This window comes from Aulostomus chinensis, chromosome 20, assembly GCF_037954235.1.
Source record: "Aulostomus chinensis isolate RoL2024-O1b breed Wild chromosome 20, RoL_Achi_v1.0, whole genome shotgun sequence".
In the NCBI taxonomy this organism is placed as follows: domain Eukaryota; kingdom Metazoa; phylum Chordata; class Actinopteri; order Syngnathiformes; family Aulostomidae; genus Aulostomus; species Aulostomus chinensis.
In genome coordinates this window covers 2,892,285-2,913,884 of record NC_141339.1, presented here as the reverse complement: position 1 = coordinate 2,913,884, position 21,600 = coordinate 2,892,285, and the positions used below count along the sequence as shown (strand labels likewise).

The following is a 21,600-nucleotide window of genomic DNA, read 5'->3' as shown; positions in this document are numbered from 1 at the left end:
ATGGCTAGGCGACTGGGTCAGTGGCTCCTCAGCTGCAGGTCTTGATGGTTGGTCATGTTCCACAGCGGTCAGGACCAACCCAACTCAAGTGGTCTAAGGAGGGAGAACCAGGGGACTGATGACAGGGTCACGGGGTCCAGGACTCACTGATGCGTGAGGAGAGCGAAGGTGAACGCGTGTTGTCAGATCTCACTGATGATCCGCCTGCCGGATCCTCCACATTCACCTCAATATTCTTTCAAACGAAGGATTGTGCATGCTTTGGCTGATACATCAGTACTTTGCAGCTCTACTCCAAAGTCCAAGCAGGACTTGTGGTGTACAGTGACATCTGGTGGTGAAGTTTAGGCATAACACTTGGCCACAGCATGCGTTTGACAGCCGTTACGACAATAAATAAAAAGGAGGCTTTGCATTTGAATATTTGACACTTTTCACTCACCGACCAGCTTGAAAAAATACAACAACGGCAAAAGAAATTCCTTGTTCAACATGTTTTGTATTCCCTTGTGGACACAACTTAAAACAGATATCCAAACACACGAAGGAGGAATGTGGAAAAGCAGCTTGTGGGTAAAGAGCATCCGCAGAGACAATACAGAGGTCACAGTCATCACGTACACAAACATCTGGAGCACAGAGAGATCAAATCAAACGGATACACGTGGATACAAGGTAGCGGATGAGGAACATGCTGACCTCCTCTTTTACTTTCTTCATTCCAGAGAAACACTGGTTTATTGCCGTGTTGCTTGTTCCGCCAGTGTGTCAGTCAGACATTTTGTGGTTTTCCTGTCAAAACAACACCCACCTTCTACTAAACCTCCAATGCAGACATTATAATGTGAATAATTTGTGTTTTCACACATTCATGCCAAAGTTTTCGTTCGCTCACTACAAACTCTCTCTCTTTTGTTATTCAGTCAGCTGTTTGGGAAAAAAAATCAGACGATACTTCATGTACTTTTACCACACGTTTGAATATCTAGCATCCGATGCAGACACGCGGGACACCTGGGTGTATAATATCACACTGCAGGATAAAATCAGGAGAAACGCAGAGCAGGAATCTGAAGGTCACACACATGGAGGGGTGAGGGCCTGAGTCCAGGGCGACGGCTGCATACTGACCACACCGAGAGGCTGGAAGGAGGAGGAGGAGCCTCACTGAGTCCTGGATCCACAGCACCACTCGTGCAGGTTGTCCAGCGATGCTGTGCTTTGTTTTTACATATAAAGAATAAAGTTCCTATTGAACTGGTCATCTTCACACGAGGGGGAAGGTTAAGAACAGGTACCGAGGTAAAAAACAAACAAAAAAAACACGTTTATGAAATTGTCCTTCTTGGTGAAAGCATTATAAAAGCTTACTTGTACCTGGAATTGATTGAAAATAGGAAAATCTTGCCCCCCTTTAAAAGTGATTTGTCTGATACAGGAATACAGCCCTATGATATATCAAGTTAGAAACAGGTCCTCGCCTGAGGTCGTCAAAAGAGCCAGAGAAAATAGTCAAATGTGCTGGAGAGGAAAAACCAGAGGCCCATTGAACACACGCACATGTAATCCACATGACAGCTTTCTCCGTTTATCAAAATAAAATCGTATCTGGAACAAAAGACAAACTTAGCCACAGATACCAAGTGCTACAAATGTGAGGGGGAACACCAGAGCACAGGCAAACTACTTTTTCTGTCAAAATATAAATATAGAGGAGAGACGCCAGCCCTCGTGTGGCGCCGGGGCAGTCGGGAGTCGTAAAGCTGAGCTCCACACAGACAGACCGTTTAAAGTCTCTTCCCACAACATGCACGTTTTCTTTTCCTTCTGAGTTGAAGAAACTCTCGACAGTTTCTAGAGTTTAAAGTGCGAGCACCCAGTTGAATTGAAAAGTGGATGGCAGCATCACATTCAGGCCTGCTCCACCCGTCCAGCACAGATGAGACAGTCTACGTCCGCAGGGCCAGCAGCTGTCCGAGCCCTTCGAAGAACCTCCGAACGTTCACGACGTAGAAGTCCACGTTGAGGGAGAAGTCGGTGCAAATGTTGGAGTATGTGTCCACCAGGGTGCAGTAGAGAGCCGTCCCGCCTATGCTCATCACCACGGTAACCAGGCAGAGCAGCAGCAGGATCAGGCAGGAATCTCCGCCGACCTCATCTGGAGGAAATGGAGCACAGATGTTGGATGTGTTACACCAGCTGTTACACCATCTTCCACAAGGATGGACGTTACGGTATCAAAGCCTCACGCTGCCACAACACCTGGGTGACAGGTCCACAGTTTGATATTTCTTGTAATATTATAAAAAAGACAGCAGCCATTCAATCTGAGCGGAGTACTGCCACAGGCTTGTTTTAGGGGAGTTGAGTTGAGACCCTTTTGCCACCGTGACACTGTGAAAGTGACGGAACCCCTCCATCCCGACCGTCTACAGCCAGTCAGGATACAGAAGGCGCCTGGATTATAGATGGCTTCCACTGTACCTTGCTCAATGGCGTCCTCCGGCTCGCTGAAGCGAACTTTACGCTTGGAACTCTGTTTGGTACCGATGTTGCTGGGGGGCGGCAGTCCGTCCAGGGATGCTCTCCTCCTCTTCAGAATCGAGACCAGGCCATCAGGGGAGGAACTCTGACGGCGGTGCAGAAGACACAGAGATGAGAAATACGTCGTCAGCCTGTACAGAGATAACCGCGACCTCTCTGGGAGTGTGTGTGTCTTCATCTGCTGACAACAGGTGTGTGTGAAAGGTGTTATACTCAAGCTGCCACTGGGGTAAAAAAAGAAAAAAGTCAGCCAAACCATCCCGCTGCTATCTGCACCACAAGCAAACGTAGTCACCACTTCCACATCGCGAACTGCATTATTTACACCCGTTTTAGGACAGAAAAAAAGCCAATTTGTTAAAAACGGATCCATGAACTTGTGACCTCCTGGCGACCGACGGACTGGGACGGGTAGTCTGACTGGAGCTGATGGCCCTCAGAAACACAACATCTCCAGCTATGAGAGGAAGTAAACAAAGGTGAACATGAAGATGGAGCTTCAGCGACCACAGAATTTAGGTGTTGGTTTTTTTGCGAGTTGCGAATATCAGATGATCCACAGGGTCGGGGTGAAGGTCGGTCCAGTGCTTCTGACCGTGTACTGGCTACAGAGCCAGAGGTTTGCCCCTGTGAGGGCAGCTGCGACCTGTAACCGTTTATGTCTTCTATTAACCAGGTGAACAACGCCATCATGATAACGTGGCACAGATGCAGAGGAATAAAGTCACATGAAAATCTGAAATACTAAGAAACGACTGCATAACTGCAGGTGTTTCTCGGCTAAATTTCAGAAAATTTGCATGAATGCGTTTTCGAACGGGGAACCACGAGTGGAACCCTTTTCATTCTTCACACTGAACATGAAATAAATTCAGAACTTCTGGTCTGAGCTCCAACTGTAACTCTACGGCACTCAGAAAGCTCAGTGCCCTGAAAGTAGTTTTTCTGGATCACCCATGATTTCTGTGACTTAAAACATTCTGAACCACTCGACACGCACGTGATGAAAAGTCCCCCATGACTCAAGCAGAAAAATATCGCTAATAGCAACGGAATATCCTGACAAAGCCAGAAACCGACTTCAGCCCCCAGGATTTCTATCAGCTCGCCTGCCTCACGTACTCACTTTATTTTGTCAAAATCAGCCTGATACATTTTGAGATCTCTTGCTTACAAACACGAAGCAGAGACAGAACGGCCTGCTCGGTGGAGGTGATTACAGCCCACAGCCAGCAGAGGTCAGGACCGCGGGTCTCTCCTATCAGGGCTTTGAACCAGAACCCATCCTCATGAAAACCTTTGATCTGATCTTAATCTCCTGACCAATGGCAGGGCAGAAACGAGAGCATATGCTGACATGAGAATCCGTGTCATTTCTCAAGCTGTCATCCTCATCTGCTGCCGTGGTTTAGGCCCCGGGATCGACGGCTCCCCAGCCTGCTGGCTGGCGCACTGGTCATCACTTTCACTCCCATCGTGGGGGACGGACCACAGTTTGCAGCTGTATTTAGAATTTGAACATTGTGACAGCAAAGAGAGGCGTTGCACGGTGAATTAAAGTAAAAAGAAAACACAAAAAAATACAAAAATGATAAGAATTGTATGCCAGCCTCTCATTTTCTGGTTCTATTATTACAAACATTGCTCTGTTTGGTAAAATGGCAGATAAAACACATACGTGATTACGCAATACTTCACCTAAAAGTGTATTTCAAGTTTTTCTTTTTTGTAAAAATGGTGTCTTGAGCTCACAAACTTCTTTTTTTTCCCTCGTCGCTGCTTCACTTCTTTGTGGATTCAGAATGCAGAAAGAGCCAGCCATGGACAGTTAGCTTGAAGCTAACCGCTCCCCGTAGCCACCAACCGCAAACAACATCAAAACTTTCCAAAAACATCCGTTTACAAACTGGCAAGAGCGTCATCAGTGGGAAAAAACCCCAAAAAAGAGTTTCCTTGATGCTCTGTAACACTTTGATTTGAGCTGAGAGCAAACAACCTGCAACCCTGATTCCCAGCAGCACCAGACCTGACGGGCTGGAGCGCTCAGTCGGACCCACACCTGGTAGCCATGAACCAGAAGGCTGAGTTTGTTATCCTTGGCTTAATATAAGTAGCTGGCTCTTTGGGCATCCTGGAGCCACCGAGAAACGGCGTAATGGCGAGGACTCATCCTTTTGAGCTGAAGCAACTGCAGCTGACCGTTTTTGGGTGGCGTCTTGTTTTACGGATGCTGCGATTAGAATGACGAGAACACTTGAACTCCCAAATAATTAAATCTATTCCAACACATATTAAAGTCACCAGTGGTAGAATGGAAACCACAAAAAGTGAAAAACATGTTTTTCCCAGGGAACCGTACAGTGAGCCCCCGACCACATGTTGAGAAACGCTGTACTGAATAATGAATTCATCAATTAAAAGCGTTTTTGCAACATCCTGTTTTTGATCAAATGTAAGAAAAGCTCAAGGTTACTTAAGTTTGATGGAAGCCATCAACCGCATTGCAATGTGAGCGTGTGGGTCCTGATTGGTGGACGGAGATGAGCTGCATCACACTAACCTGCTCAACAGCTCACAAAAACCCCTCCACGTCATTCATGCATTCACAAAGCATGATTGTGCGCCCAGCGCTCATTCCAGGAAGTCTGAAAGGACACAGTGTGGCCTTTCCACATGTCAGCCCGTCAACAAAGTGATCCATTATACAGGCTGTAAACCAGCGCCGCTGCCTGCTGTTCACTTGTGCTGGGCAGGTCAGTGTTGGTGTCGGCGAGGACTCCATGAGCTCTGAACCAGCCAGGCAACATGCAGCCTCACACGGCCCTGGAGCTTCACGTCTGTTTGCCGCTGCTGCTTTGTGCTGGGGTGCAGGAACACCCCGACTGGCTTCACGCGTCAGAACCTCTACAAACAAGTCACTCGTTTTGTCGAGAGGTTATTAACATTTCCGTGTTTCCCACATTCTGTATTGTAAACTGTTTTCTTGTCTGTAACAACATCTACTGCACGTCTGTCCGTCCTGGTGAGGGATCCTCCTCTGTTGCTCACCCTGAGGTTTCTCAGATTTTTCCCTGTTAAAGGTTTTCTATGGAGTTTTTCCTCAGTCGATGTGAGGGTCTGAGGGCAGAGGATGTTGTTATGATGCCATGAAGCCTGGAGACAAACTGGTGGGGAAAACAGGCTACAAATAAAATTGCCTTGCCTTGCCTTACAAAAGATTTCTTAGTTGAACAGGAGGTTGTCGAGAAACTCTGTTACTATCAAGGAGAGGAAGCGAGAACAACTCTAAAACCCTGGTGAAATGTGACTCTATTGTTTTCACTGCAAAAGAAAGAGTCCCACCCAAGACCCACCCAGTGAAACGTCCACTGGATTACATAACAGCCATGAGCTCAGCTCCATCCAGCGAGGCGTTTAGCCTGGACTGCTGATTTGGAACAACTCTGACTTCATTCCCCAGCTCCAGCAGAGGCCAGGCCTCTCAGCAGGCCGGACATGTGGCCCGGGCTCAGGCGTCCAGCACACTTGGCGGGTAGATTATCCCGAGTGTCAGGCCACACCGGTCAACGTGGGCGGAGGTTTAGGAACACTGAGAGGATGGAGATGATCTCATCAAGGGAGGACGGGGTTCACGGGTGGGAGCGTCCCAACACAGGCAAAGAGCTGTGAGTCAGGATGTGAACCAACACAATCATTTAAAGCAGGCACCTGTGTCGGAGGAGGGGTTCTTTACCGGACCGGGGCGATGTTCATTAAACTTCCTCTTTCAGGAATGACAGTCCTGCACTCAAGGTTCCTGATGTGAGAACGTTCTATTTGTTTTCTGGTCCCCTGCTAAAAGTGCTCTAAGAACCTGTGTGAAGGATGCTGCACATTCCTGAAACGGTCTGGAGGAATAACAAAAACAATAACAACAAGGTGCTCCAGAAGGTTCTGGAGATGTCAGCGTTCCCATCAGGTTCCAGGGTCGTAGAACATGACTGGAGAACGTTGCTGAGTTTCGTTTGGTGACGATCACTTCGGGATTTGATGGATCGTTTAGAGACAAACACAAACTTTGACAGGTTGACTGTCACTTGTGAGGTTTTCCCAGGTTTGGTTCGGATCCTGGATGCTGGATCCACTTTTAGGCCTCTGACGAGAACACGCAATGTTGAGAATGCAGTCGAAAGAAGGGTGTTTATTTATCAGGCACTTTGAGGAGAAAGTGGAAATGTCGAGAAAAAAGTCAAACAAAGGACGATGACGTTTTTTTTTTTTTTTGTCATTTTGAGCATAAGAATGAAGCTTCAAGGATAAGATCACAGTCGACCTTTTGAGACAAAACCAAACGGAGCGTACGAACCTCGACGGAACCCCCTGCCTGGATGAATCAGTGAAGCCGTGCCAGGAACCAGCTTCGGTAACAGGAGGTCTTCCTGTTTTAGCTGGTGAACAAGGCGCGGTTGTCAGTCGGAGGACTTTGAAGAGACTGTGCTGAAAACTGATCAGAGGGAAAAATCGACAGCTGCCTTTCTCTCTTTTGGCTCGACTTTTTTTTTTTTTTTTTTCTGGCGGTGCATCAGTGAGAAAAAAAATCTTCCTCCTCTCATTTTTTTCTTACTTCACTTCCTACTTTTAATTCATTTTGAAATGAAAACGTGACGTTTATTTGCATATATTATTTGGCCAAAATACAGTTTGTGTTTGCCTCAGTGGCTTTGATCCATTTTGGAGGGGAAAATTAGAAAAATAAAAGCACACAGCTTTTACAGTTCTTCTGGTCCTTTGCAGGTTCTTGTATTACTGTCCCAGAATGTTAGTGCAGCTTGAATGTTACAGGAGCGCTTGAGGTTGCTCCCCAACAGCACTCCCTACAGGTTCAAAGAACATCCTGAATGTTCAATAGAAATAAAATAACATCTCAACACCATCCAAAACAACATCCGAAACGTTTAAACGGCTCTACACTGTGACTCTCTGGGAGTATTTAAGGATGACGACATATTTTAGACAGCAGAGACGTTCATAGAATGTTGTAGGAACAGAGGCCGAGCATGGGGTGTGACGACCAGTGGTATGAGAGCGTTCCTACCCCCTCCGTGTGGGACAGCTTGGCCAGGTCCTTGTCTGAAGCCTGGGGGACTCCAGTGGGCCACTCCACCTTCACCTCCTCCTCCTCAGGTGTCTCCTCACACGGCTCCTCCTCATCCACTTCCTGGCCTTCCTCTTCCTCTCCATCCTCCCCCTCGTCTTCCTCCTGGGGGCCTGTCTGTCCTGAAGACCCCTCTGCCTCGGTGCTCATGCTTTGCTCTCCTCCTTCATCCTGGCGTCTTGTCTCAAGCTTGTTTGCTGAAAATTGGTGGATAATTAAACGCCAGTCGGAATCAACAGGACTTTTTGTACTTTAGTGCAGTGATTGTATGTTCACCTGTTGCATGATGGGACTGTGGCTTCTCCGTCTTTGTTACAGGTGATGTGTTCTGTTGGGGTCAAACAATTAATTAGTCACGTGTAAAAGTCGTTGTGGATCTAACATACTGTATAAATCAAGGAGGAAACGGTTCCTACCGCTTCCAGTCTGGCCGATGGTCTGGGAGGTTTCAGAGAGACAGACAGAGAGCAGACGGGGGTCAGCGCGGGGACAGAGACGGACACCAGACTTCACATACAGAGAATCTCAAATATCCTGCGAGGCTGTGCAGCAGGAGCTGGCACCTCCTCTCAGGCTGAATCAAACCCACCTGCACCGTGAGCCTGTGGGCTGCGTACCAGAGACGCCGCACTGGCGGGACACAGCAGCGTCTGGCACGCAGGCCTGCGGGGCGAATGCTGAGCGGCGGAAATACTTCTGCTGGTCATTCTATCTACTCGCTCCACGTGTCTCTCTCTGTCTTCAGTGTGCCGGCTCGAATCTCAACTCAATTCTGCCCTCGCGTCTGATAGAACTGTGCGTGCAGGGCAGCCCGACATTCATGCATTTATCTGAGGACGATGTGTAAACACCTGACCAGGCCGGCACCAGAAGGCCCAGAGACTTTTTCTCTGTCGCTACTTGAAGTGCGTCCCTAAACGTTCTAGACAGGCAGTGCTGAGGTCACTGCTGCTGTTTTTCAGGCAACACGAGTCAGGACCCAACAGAAGGAGGGCTTGTTCTCCCTGTATCTGTTTATGCTGAACTATATGATCCGTCTGACACCCACACGGGCCTGCAGCCGTCACGCCACGCGCGTGGGCGGGTCTCTTCTGGTTGGTCAGGATGGCAAACACAACGATGTCAAACACAACAATGTCAAACACAACGATGTCAAACACAACGATGTCAAACAAACGGCAAAGTAACAGCAGCTTATAACCAATAAAAAAAAGAGTTCCCAGGACATTTTGAGGTTGACAGTTTGATGTGAGGAATATTGTAGCTTAAATTACTCCTGAACTGTGCGGCCTTAGAATGGCTGTAAAGATCAGAGACAGGCTGTCCGTGATCTCTCTGATGTTCAGCAGGTACATCAGAGCGTGTGACTAGATGGTTCATGTGTTCGGACACTGCGGTGACTCACTTGAGGTGCGTCCTGCAGATCTCCCTCAGGGTCTCGATGTGTTTCTGACTGATGATGTTGTCAGGATCAGCAGGCCGGCGGCTCTCTGCCTTGCTCTCCCTCCACTGGCTCTCTGGGAACACACACAATCAATGCACATGTCCAACCTGTCACACACTCGCTCACGCACTTCCTGACAAACTACGGGGGGGGGATATTTAGTCTTTAGTCACAAGCAACATTTGAATAGGGAGGAGAAAGAGAGAGAGAGAGAGAGAGAGAGAGAGAGAGAGAGAGAGAGAGAGAGATGCATGCCGTACCCCAGTTCTCCTGCAGGGCGTCGAGGTTGGTGAGCAGGCGCTCATGGTAAAGCTTCTCCAGCTGGAGGAACTGGATGGCCCACTGGTCTGATGTCATCACCAGTTAAAGACATAGTTTGGTCAAAGCAAGGGAGACACAATAAAGAAACAAGCAAACTGGAAGGAACTGGAAGGCGGGGGGGGGGGGGCTTGAGTGCCTCTGCTTGTTTGTTGGGGGTTTTTTAAACCCTAATTTCAGCATCATTCCCATCACCCACCCCTCAGATGCTGATCTGATTGACAGGTATTGAACGCAGCATCTCCTCCACACTCTGAACGTTACTGAACCCGGCAGCAAACGCAGCACCAAACCTCTTTGGATGAGGAAGATTGTGGAGAGAGCAGGTGAAGGGAGGAAGACAAGGGTGAGGCAGGAGGAGAGGAGGAGCAGATGTCAGACGGCAGGACATTTACCTTGGGAGCATCTTCAATCTGTGCTCAGAAACTTTTCAGTTTCATAGAGTCCAAATTTTAACACGAGTCTTTGCCTCCTTTCAGGTGGTGTCAATTACACACAGAGTCTCAGAGAATCAGAATCAGGACACCACGATCCAATGATATGAGATATAAAACAGGATGTGCGGATGGATTTTCTGCAGCCGGACGGCCTTTAAGTGGTGTAAACGTGAGATGATGTCAGCTGCTTGTCCGTGGATTCGGAGTTTGGGGCACAGGTGAGGAGAGAGATTGAGCCCGTCGCTGCTTCTCAACAGAAACCTCCGTAGCAAAGTCTCAAAGCTGGCCTGAGCCTCCAATAGGACCAAGTCTCAGGTTTGGATGAGGCCAGACAATCAGTCGCAATACTCAACCCAAGCTGGACAGTTCAGAATCCTGGTCACTGGTCCAAAGGGTTGTGTTTTAAAATAAATAGCAAAAGAGACACTTTTCTGTTTTTTGTAGGAAAAGTAGTGAAAAGGCACGAGATTCACGTCGGTGTTAAAACTACAATTTTGTTATCACGACAACACCGAGTTAACAAATACACAAAGTCTCCCTCCTTACATGGGAGGAGCCTGAGCTCTGGCAGTAGCAGGTCATAAAACCAAACCAGATGAGACATGCTGACTTGATAACGGCGACCCAGGAAGAGTTACCGGGTCACCAAAGCTACGAGGATTTATTGTCAACTGAGTGCTTTTGCTGCGACGCAGCTGGTTGTTAGCGAAGCCTCAACGCTGCGTCTGAGCATTTTTCTCCATTATATATCGTTATATTGTGTTTGACCCTGCTACGAATGGGCCTGACGCATCCGTACCACCGCCCTTCCTCGTCATCCTTCTTGCAGACTCCGCAGTGCTGGAAATGATTCTCTCTCTCTATCTCATTAGTCATCTCTACCCCTCCATTAAGCGTTCTCTCTTTCTTTTCTCTGTAAAGCCTCACACAAACACATAGACACACACCCTGCTCCTCGCTGCCAGACCAGCAGCCGTTGCCAAGCCGACCACATAAACAGAGCCAGAGGAGACGACTACTGCAAGTATGGGGAACACCCAGAGACTGAGACTGAAGGACAGCGAGGAGACGAGAGACCAACGGAGATCTGGAGCAGGAGATTGTAGCTTTGTGACCTCTTCAATAATACGTTGCATCTTGAAGGTAAATTTCAGAAGCCTGTAGTCCCTACACTGACCAGGACCGACCCAATCCAAGGACCTTTCGCCAGTATTCTTCCTCCTCTTCCTCAGTTAACACACTCCTGCACGCACACAGGTGTGGGCTAACAGTAGTGATGATGGCGCGAGAGCCACGTAACCATTGAGCCGCGCGTGCTTTGTTCAGATGCTTCCAGCTAGACAGCCAATTCAATGCTGCTCCTCCCCAATTTTGTGCAACAGCTGCTAAAACTGCTCCACTGCATCTTCAGACCGTCGTCCCAAACTCATCCAGACGGTTTGTGATGATGGAGCCCACGATGCATTAAAACGTTTACGTGAAAACGACAAAAAAACCAAAAAAAAACGGCAAAAAGTTTTGATTTGTTAGTTTTAGAGTGATGTCTCCTCTTTGTGTGCTCATCCAGACCAAATGAACATCCAGAATTCTGGCACTTAAGGATCAGCGACAAAAACAGCACACACATCTGGCCTGGATGAGCACACCAAGAGGAGGAACTCGCCTTGGCGGCGGGACAACTGACACCATCTGTCTTTTCTCACGGCACACTGGTGACACCATGGTCACCTGGCGGGGAGCTCAGCAGGTCCGTGACTCTGTAGGTGTCAAAGTTCATGAGTTCAAGTCCCGTGTGATGAAGAATGAAACTGCACGCATGACAACGCCTCGCCAGTTTGATTTCATCTGGCTCATCTTCCTCTCCCTCCTCCTAATAACTGATTCAAGTGCTGCCGAGGAGCGACAAATAAACCGCCACACTTGTGGCCGTGGCTCTGTCAAATCCTCGCTGGATCACTGGTGACTGGACAACGTCACAGAAAACTGAAAAGTTAGGGCTCGTCTCGCTGCACTCGGAAGGATACAGTCCTCTTTGAGTGAGTAGGCCTCTGCGATCTGAAACGAAAGATGAGGGAATCAATTCACAGGAGGTAGAGGAGGTCATGTGACATCACCAGCGTGAAACTATTAATCCATGTCAGCTTAATTAGGCTGCTCAACCAAGTGTAGACGATTTTGTTTGAAATTCACTACATTCCTTCACAGATGAGGATCACATGGTTCTGTCAGAGTTGTGCTGACAACCTGGGAGACACAAAGTCACATGCAACCTCTTTGGGTCCGGATCAACATGTCCTCCACGCTTTCACGTGTCTTCGGCCCCAGCAGGACATGACTCCTCGATGTGAGTCGAGTCGCCAGCACACAGCAGCCACAGGCCGAGAGCGGCGGGGTTGTTTGGTCGAAGGGGTGCGTGACATACATGGGGCCAGTAAATTATTGGCAGATAACTGGGAAAATATGACGTTGTTTTTATTGTTGAGATAACAGGACTTGAGTGACGCGTAGAGCTGAGAACACGAAGCCATAATTGTTTTCATTTGACTCGGCTTTCAACGGCGCCGCACACCGTTGGCGCTTGTGGCCAAAAACTGAGAGAAAGTAAAACATGTCGTCAGACATCTTTCAACATTTCAGAGGAAGAAAGCACGGCTGCAGTAAATGTGAAGGAAGCAGCCGGCGCTCCGAACACGACCGGCAAGCAACGCACAGCAAAAGGCAAGTGAGGTGGCGCTTATACGAGAGCTGTCCGAAAACTGGAGACAGTCTAGAAGACGCAAACCACGACGTCGTCACGCTTGACGACCTGCAGCGCTGTGTTGTGAAGACCAGGGGTTCGCCAGCTAATGACACACTACTTAGTGAACGCCTCCTCACCTGCCCTGTCTGATGATGTCACCGCACACATTCAAACTGACAGGCTTCATGTCATAGCTGCAACCAAAGGGAGCTTCCATCAAAGTCTCCTAGGTGCCTCTTTTTCATTGTGGTTTATGTGCAGATTAAGCAGCCAGTGACTTTCTCTTCCATTCCATCCCCGTCCATTTTCTTCCGCTTGTTCCTATTAAGGGTCGCGGGGGGGGTGGAGCCTATCCCAGCGGCTACGGGCGACACCCTGGACAGGTCGCCAGTCCATGGCAGGGCCAACACATAGAGACAAACAACCATTGGCTCTCCCAGCCACGCCTACGGTCAATTTAGAGTCTGGATTAACCTGGTCCCTCTTGATGTCTTTGGACTGTGGGATGAAGCTGGAGTACCAGAGAGAACCCAGCAGGAACAGGGAGAACATGGAGACTCACCCAGAAAGACCCTGAGCTGGAGCCGGGGCTCCACCCACAACCTCCTTGCTGTGAGGCGACAGTGCTGACCACTGCTCCACCGTGCAGCCTCTTCCATTCACTTTTGGCTTTAATTTTTCCTTTAACCTTTCCTTAAAGGGTTAATCTCATTCAGACATGGGGTCTCTCTCTCAAGACAGACCTGCACGCATGCACACACACACACACACACACACACACACACACACACACACACACACACACACACACACACCAGATTTAACAGAGCAGAACATACGACCCTCCACAACTCTGACATCGAGACAGAAAAGTACTACTTCCCTACAGAGCGATGCACTCCACTCTGATGTCACAGTCAAAGTATTAAGTCAGATGGGCTGGTCATTAGGAACTGATAATACGTTGGAAGCACTTGACTCCAAAACCATGTGAAGAGTCAGACCTGCTGGTTGTTTCTGTTGTGTTCCTGTTAACAGCAGTGATGTCATTTAGCTTTTGTTACATCAGAGCTTTCATTCATTACTCGAGCACATCCAGCATCGCTTATTTCATCCTAGCCTTTTTTTTTCCTACCCTTCAGTGTGAACAAACTCTTGGTTATCAAAGTCTTTTTACATTACAAAAATGTGAAATTGATTATCGGCGCCAGTGTCGGCCACAAGAAGCAGGTCGTTATCGGAAAAATGTTAAAAATCCACATCGTGCATCTCTGATAGAACCTCTCGTTGGACTGCGGTGCACGAAATCGACCGTTCCACCGCTGTTTACAGGTGTCAGTGCTTTGCCTGCTAGCTAATAATGTCTCTGCTCACTCTGCAGATTAATACCCTCAGGCAAAGGTATTCTAGTTGGATGAGTCAGCAGTACAGTGACAGACGACAACACTGCGGCTCAGCCGATTGGATTTCAGACACATTCAATGTCCTGTCGCCATTATTTTCCTCCTCCCTCATTGTGAGACTGGGGGGGGGGGCACTGGGACCCTCCTGCAGATATCAGTGAGGCCTCAGAAGGGACGGACGGTGATTTCATCTTCCGATCATGACTGAGCCAAATGCTGCATCACCATCTGAATCAGATGAGGAGTGTCACTTTGGAGCGTTTCACTCTTGGCACACGTACAAAATAATCACCAGTAAATAACAGAAGAAGAAAACAACCCTGCACACATTCACGTGGTCATGGACAACTGCAGCTGCGTTTGTCTGGAAGCGCACCCAGTCCACCATTTCATCACGGCTTGTTTGGTCTGTTTTAGTGCACAACCAAGCAGGATTGTTGTGGTCACATCTGCCACAATGAAACCACATCAAGAGTTTCAAGTGAACCGAACAAGGAGGTGAAGCTTCAGACAGAAAGCGAGCGCGACCGTCTAGAGGTAAACAGAGGAAGAAAAGGATGCAGCAAAGGTCTGGGAGGGTGCTCCAGGATGAAGGCAGGACCATCTTCCTGCACTTCCATTTGACCAATAAACCAGGGAATCAGTTTACAGACTCGCCAACTGATTCAGACCAAAGCAAACGAATTATAAGAGTGCGAAAACACCAACAAGCGTCTGGTGGAGCACAGGCCATGTCCCTGTTGATCACCATCTGGTGAAAAATGCATGAAAACTGCAAAACAATGAAAAAAGGAATCCTTCGATCCTGAGTCACCACACAAAGCAACCGGAGTGACAACATGGTTTAATTATCACGCGACTGCTTTTGTCTGAGGATCTGTGATCGTGCTGCCTTGCCTCCTTCCTTCTCTGGGTCTTTGAAGCAAACGATTGCAGCAGCAAAGAGAAACGTGAGCAGGGACACGTTGGTCACACTGTCTGCTTGCTGTTAGGGAACCGGGCTTGAACGAGCGACAGAAAACCACTCCTCTTTTATCCTGGGATGCTTTTGAAGAAGACAGACCCAAACTATATTCATCACACTTCTAATCATCATGTCTTTCCGAGCAGTGTAATTGTGAGCTGAGGGCAGGGGGGCAGAAGGCAGTGGCGTTAGACGAGTGAACAAAGGAGTGGAGGGTTGAAATCCCTGCACCTGCACAGGCGCATTTATGACCTCCTCGGCTGAGATCCCGTCAGCTGCTCAGGATTTACAACTGACCTTTTAAAACTCCAAGCCAAGCGTTTCATTAGCACATCTGGATGCTGCAGGTGAACATTTACAGAGCTATTTGCTGGATAAACACCAGCTCTCTGGTGTTACGCTGGTCTCAGCTGACAGAGAAAACAGAGACGTAGGAATCAAGTCACACTGTCGCTGCACACACACAGCACATAAAGCACATATTCCCTCTGGATGTGGCAGAAAAATAATCCTGTCTCAAATATTCAACCCCCACCCCCACCCCACACACACACACACACACACACACACACACACCTGGTGCAGGGAGTGAGGCAGCATTGTGTAGTCAGTGTTTTCTCCGAGGGACTGCAGAGAGGCCAGCAGCTCGGAGCTGGGGCTCGACGCTCCATCTCTGGAGACGCTACCTGTGCGACAAAAACAAACACGTCAGAGTGAGACTTGCCGAGTGCTGCTCATGTTGCTCCAACTCTCTGTGACACCTGCAGCAGCGTGTGTGTCTGGAAGAACAAAGCACCAAACACAAGATCAGCTCTCACGTTGAATGGTGCTACACCTGTGCTTACATCACCTCCTCACCTGGCCTGAGCATGCTCACCTCACCACTGAGCTGCCCTGCAGTCTGCAGGCAGTGAGAGCTAGCATGGGCTAACAGTAGCGTGTCGCAGCATCCTCTGTAGCATCGTACCACTGGAAGTTACCGTGCAACTCTTAGTACCATGGTGAAGTCCTCCTCTTCCACCCGTGATGAACGTGATCACCCTTGTCACAAAAACTGGACTTTGGGGGTCAAACATGTCCAGGCACACTCTAGATCACCTAGAACCACCTCAGCGCCTCTCTGGGATGCAAACCCCGCTCAGGTTCACTGAGGACAAAAGCCCAGCTGCTAAACCGCAGATTTAAAGATCAGTGATTGACATTCGGGTCGGGGCAAGTGATGGGAGGGGGTACATGATCAGAGAATCAGTGTAAGTCTACACATCCCAAAAGTGAAGTTCAAATGCCTCTGCACAATTCCATCCTGCAGCCATAACAGTGAAAAATACTGACCATTAAGAGATGCTGTATGGTGCAACCATGTTACATAACATAGCTTAGCAGCCCCAGCTGCATGGTGCATGACCAGCATCCATGAGTATTGGCGGCGGCTTCTTCACAGCTTAGCATCATCCTGATCATCTTAAGCTCTGGTTTTTCAGCTGGTGGGGAACGTTTGTCCACAGATGGATGATAAGCTCGGAGTCGTTCTGTAAAGAGCTCTGCTGAGCAGCGCTCGGGTTCTTCAAAGTTCCCACCAAATGAAAAATTTCATTCAAGAGGTTCATTTATCTCCCGATGGATGCCAAACACATCAAAGTCCTCAATGCAAACAACTGATGATTCATCCTGCCCAAAGAGGCGTGAACTACCCCAAACGTGCTTTTCCCACGGTCAAAGAGGCAGCTGGTAAACAGTTCATAAACTGTACTTAGCATCACATAACTCCACGTTTCACCACCATAACCAGCTCGATTTGGTCTGGAGGGTCTGAGAAGAGCTGCACGATTAAAACTACAGATTCACGCTCAAGTTAGCGAGGGGCAGTAAGTGGAAGTCGTCTGCGTGAGGTTCACGGGTGGAAGATAAATTGTTTGGAACGTCAAATAAACATCACAAAATGACTCATTTGACCGTCAGAACTTGACCTGTTTGACCTCAAAAAGGTCTCAAATGAATTATGGATCCATGTTCGCTAACAACGCTAACCAGAAGTGACCTACTAGCAGGTGTAATTCCCTGGTGTCATGCAGGGGGCACATGCGTCACTGTTCGCTAACCTAAACACTCACATCTGCAACAAGCCCCTCCTACTGGAAACACACAAATACTCAGAAACAAACGGCACTTTCTTTCTGTTACACAGGACCACATGAATCATGTCTGTCAGTTCTCACTCGCTGCTGCTGTTGGAACAACGAGTGTTCATGAATGTGTGTACGGGTCGAGGTACCTATGACACTGTTGACGAAAACCCCGTCCTCTTTCTGTAGAGTTCCAGTGTCAGGACCTTTTGGTGGGCTGCTGTTCTTGTTCCCCATCACGTCGCGTCCTTCAGGTAAACGTCCCTCCGAGGTTCCTCTGAGACCCTCCAGTGGGATGAGGCTGGGTCTCTTTTTTAGGGGCCCTCAGTGGAAAAGCATGAATTGTTTTTGACTTAGAACTGCGTTTCTTTGGAGTCAAACAGGACCGAAGGTCGTCTCGGGCTCTGTGGACTGTCGAGGTCTCGGCAGGTCTGGTTTGTGATCAGTCATAAGGGAGCATGTGATTTAATCATCCACACCTCCTGAGACAGAGAGATCTGAAATGTCCACCATAGCCTAGGCAGGATTAGTCTGCTGGTGCGGAGGAGGAGGAGGAGGAGGAGAAGGAGAAGGCAGTTCCGAGTCCTTGCAGACTTCCAACAGTCCTCCGTAGAGTTTGTTATGCCTCTTCTCTTCTCTCTCACATAGACGCAGCAGAGCAGACTCCTTCAAGTGTCCCAGCTGTCAAAGAAATGATGTACATGTTAAGAAGAGGCTTTGCACATGTATGTTCTGAGAGGGAGAGCCTGTCAAGAGAGACGCAGGAGAGAGCTGAATGTAAAGAAACATGGCAGTGATGTCACTGACTGAATGAGCGGTCTTTGTGTCCACCGAGGCATGGCAGAGTGTTCCACTCTGGAGAAGTCCTGCAGAGAAAACAACTTAATGTTGTCGGTGGACTAGAATAGCCAGCGGTGCGCGGGTCACAGCGCGCTGGCTGCCACTCACCAGCCTTTCTTTCATTTAGAAGAAGCCACGGATCGTAAAACTTGCTGGATTTCCTTTTTAAGAGAATCTTTCCATGTTCTCATTGAAGCGAGTGAATGTGCTCATGTTAATGATGTGGCTGCAACGACGTGAACCTTTTCCCCGCGAACAGAAACCAACCTGAGACGAAGACGGAGAATCAGGATTCACCCAATAACAAGAACAGACGTGTTCTCGCACTCTGATGTTGATGGATCTAAGATGGAGGACCCAACTCAGATTATCATCTAGAATATACAGGACCTTTTCCAGCCCTGCATTTAGGGCTCCTCTCCAGTCATGTGTTCAGACATACAGAGACACCGCTGCAGGCTCAACGACTTACCACCGAGGAACGCTGTTACATCACGACACAGGAGAGATGCGAAGCTGCAAACAAAACCCTGCACACTTGCAAAAGCACATACATTTATGTTTATATATTTATATTTATATATTTATTTGTAATGTTTCAGCGCTGCTTCATCAGGAAAGGTAGAAACTCTTAACATTACTCTCCTTCTACCTCATTTTACATCCAGAAACTACGACCCCACACTGGCTGCAGGTGGGCCGGCGCACCTGTAACTCCGACCTGTGATGTCACAAATGGGAGGAAAGCGGCAGTCAAACTCTGCTGCCTCAGATCAGTACTGGGCTGTTACGGCGGGAGGGGATGTGGGTGTGTTGATGAGAGACGCCAGCAGGACAGGACACAGCACAGGAAGAATCACAACCCAGCAGAGGGAGAGCTGCTGCTGACACCTCTGCTGACACGTCAACGCGCTGTCTTCAAAATGTGACAACTGAATTCATAAATTCAGCCATTCATTTATGTTGTATTCACACACACACACACACACACACACACACACACACATGCATATATCTATCAGCTGATTTACATCTTTATTTGACATCATTAGGCTGCTCTATGTACGACAGGACTTGTTCATATTCCACCAGCCTCTATTTAATATTTAATTCCCAAATTTATTTTTAGAGACGAAAATTGAAGCGCAGTCTACATTAACCCAAGTGTGTGTGTGTGTGTGTGTGTGTGTGTGTGTGTGTGTGTGTGTGCGTGTGTGTGTGTCGGGGTGGGGGGGTGTTACATCAGGGTGAGTGGCCTGAAGAGGCCAGTCAATCTCACCTCTCAACTGTACTGACACTATTTTCACCATGACAATCACATCCTCCTCACATTACCTGCTTTCTACACATCAGCCAATCACCCGCACCTCATCTGTCACACACACACACGCACACACACGCACGCACACACACACACGGTGGGAACTAACTCATGAGGGCTCTCACTTCCAGCGCCATTTTACGCCGCACAGGCTTTTCTACAACACGCACGTCTTCCCCCTGCAGTTGAACATTTCCGCCTTCAGTCATCAAACCTAGGAAGCCGTGTGACAGCGCGTGGTCGCGTGCTCTCAGTGGTCATGTGACCAGGGTGAGTTCCGCCAATGTTGGGAGCAGGAGCTGACAAAAAAATCTGCATAATCTGTGTGCATGGTGGTTGGGCCTTCACCCTATCTGACACGCCACTATTGGCGGCCTGCAGTTGGAGAGAATTAAATCATTTGAAATTGTAGAAGATGAATGTGTTTCTTGATTGCTACACACTGGATGAGAAGGTCAACATTAAATTCCTTCTACGACATTGGTGAGCGACCAGCTGAGCCAGGAGGCACCGCGGATCCGGGGATCTGCTGAATCACGCTTTTCTGTTTTTGGCTGTCTTTTTGCTCCTGGTTCTCTCTCAGGTCAACACAGGGTGATGATCCTGACCGTGATGAGATGAGCTTGTTCTCTGTTTTTGGTCACGAGTCACATGACATCAATGCAGTTCTTTAGCTTGAGGCTAGTTAGCATGCATCCCTAGCATACCTGTGCTGTGTGTAGCCACAGTGGTGTAACAGCAGCATGCTGGGCAGGTGACATGTGCGTTGACTGACTCAACACTCCCCCCCTGACTCCAGTTGTTACTGGTGGTTCATACTGGTCAACAAAAGTCTTGTCTGCTGGCAGCCATTTTGACAGGTCAGCTGAGCAGGGGGCCCAGTGACAGGGTCCCAGCCCGCCTGACAGGACCAGCGTCTTGGTGAATGTGGTAATTACCGCGGTGTGGACCCTGAGGGGGGGGGGGGGGGGGGGTCATCTGACTTGTGGCTTCTAAGTGAAGACCTTCATGGAGAGGTTTTCATTTCCCTGTTACAGGTGATTCTGAATCAGTTTTAGTGAATGACTGCTATTAATATCAGCTGCTGCCCCAACACACACACACACACACACACACACACACACACACACACACACACACACAAGCTGCTTCAGCTTCAGCCCTCCTGCCAGCTGATGAAGCACAGCAGCACTGTGGACAAGTACATGTCAGCTGGCACCACTGCAGGATGTCTGGGTCGATTTCCTCTGTAGGATTGCTAAACAATATCTCAAATAAAAAATAAAATACTTTCATGATACAGACTGCCACACAGCTGAAGGTTATTGGAGTTCACGTTCTGCAGGAAAGTTTTGTTGCGGATCCTGTTAATTTAATCCAGCAAAACGACAAAGGTTAGTTCCGATCCTGCAGCTGCTGAGTTGTTCAGAGCTCTGGCTGGGTCAACTGGGTTCTGGAGGTCCGGCGACTTGGAGCCCTGTGGTCGTGGCCCCCCGTGCGGTTCTGGACCAGCTCCGGACTGCCAGTGTCTCTGAGATAAGGGGAACAAAAAGCTGCGGGATCTGGGTTGAGAATGCCCGCCTGTGACTGCTGCGGATGAAGGGTAGCGGTGGGTGGCCGTGAGAGCGCGCGTGTGCACGCGTGTGCCTCGTGCATCAGCTGGACCCAGTCCAACCTTCTCCATCCGCCTCCATCAGCTCTCCCTCCCCACCACGGCACCACATGGACCTCCAGAGCCCTAAAGCGCGAGCGATGTCGAATATTCCCGCTCAACAGCGCGTTTCCTCTCCTCACGTGATCAACTTTCTCAACCGTGATATTATAACGACGTTTCTATTACAGGTGACGAAGAGGAGCCCCCCCCCCCCTTCCCCCATTGGTCCCGGGCTGACAGCCTTGAAGCGGGGGTGAGGATGTACTCACGGCTGGTTGAAGCGTCTCCGCGGGCTGTAGGAACATCGCCACTCAGAAGCAGCGTCGCGGTCACGGTCCTCCTCGCCCTCTCCTCCCGGTACCGTCGGCCTGCAGCGGCATCCAACTGAAGCTCAGCCTGTCATTCGCCCGCCTCTCGTGCTTCTTGTTTACGGTCCAATCCGGGGATTTTACAGCTTCCTCCCGTCATCGCGAACATCCATTCTTTCATGTCACCAGTGGGCTCCGGCTGAGCTCGTGGCCGCGGCTGCCATCTTCCGGCAGATGTGTCTCACTGCCCCCCCCCCCCCCATGGGATTATGTAACTCAGATGAAGCAGGTCAAATGATGATGAGGAGGAGGAGGAGGATTACAGGGCAGATACAGCACAGTGTGTTGAGGTCTGCTTGTTTCTGTTACA

General features: G+C 48.9%; 1 protein-coding gene across 1 annotated transcript; it reads right to left on the bottom strand.

Moving 5' to 3' along the window:
- Positions 1–476: 476 nt before the first annotated feature.
- On the bottom strand, positions 477–21,449 carry cnstb (consortin, connexin sorting protein b). The gene is made up of 11 exons (XM_086189759.1): positions 21,192–21,449; positions 17,257–17,788; positions 15,561–15,670; positions 11,902–11,932; positions 9,383–9,469; positions 9,084–9,195; positions 8,095–8,116; positions 7,955–8,006; positions 7,619–7,875; positions 2,485–2,629; positions 477–2,158 (listed from the first exon to the last, which is right to left on the bottom strand). The coding sequence occupies exons 2-11, from the start codon at positions 17,342–17,344 to the stop codon at positions 1,950–1,952; spliced, it is 1,113 nt and encodes a 370-aa protein (XP_086045885.1). The 5' UTR covers positions 17,345–17,788; positions 21,192–21,449; the 3' UTR covers positions 477–1,949.
- Between the last annotated feature and the right edge of the window lie 151 nt (positions 21,450–21,600).

What these genes read in the sequence shown, in the direction of transcription:
- cnstb (XM_086189759.1), bottom strand. Translation starts at nt 17,344, where the DNA reads ATGGGGAACAAGAACAGCAGCCCACCAAAAGGTCCTGACACTGGAACT. An exon ending in CTACTCACTCAAAGAGGACT is followed by an intron (nt 9,470 to 11,901) that starts GTATCCTTCCGA and finishes TGATGACATCAG; the next exon opens with ACCAGTGGGCCATCCAGTTC. An exon ending in CATCGGCCAGACTGGAAGCG is followed by an intron (nt 8,007 to 8,094) that starts GTAGGAACCGTT and finishes TGACCCCAACAG; the next exon opens with AACACATCACCTGTAACAAA.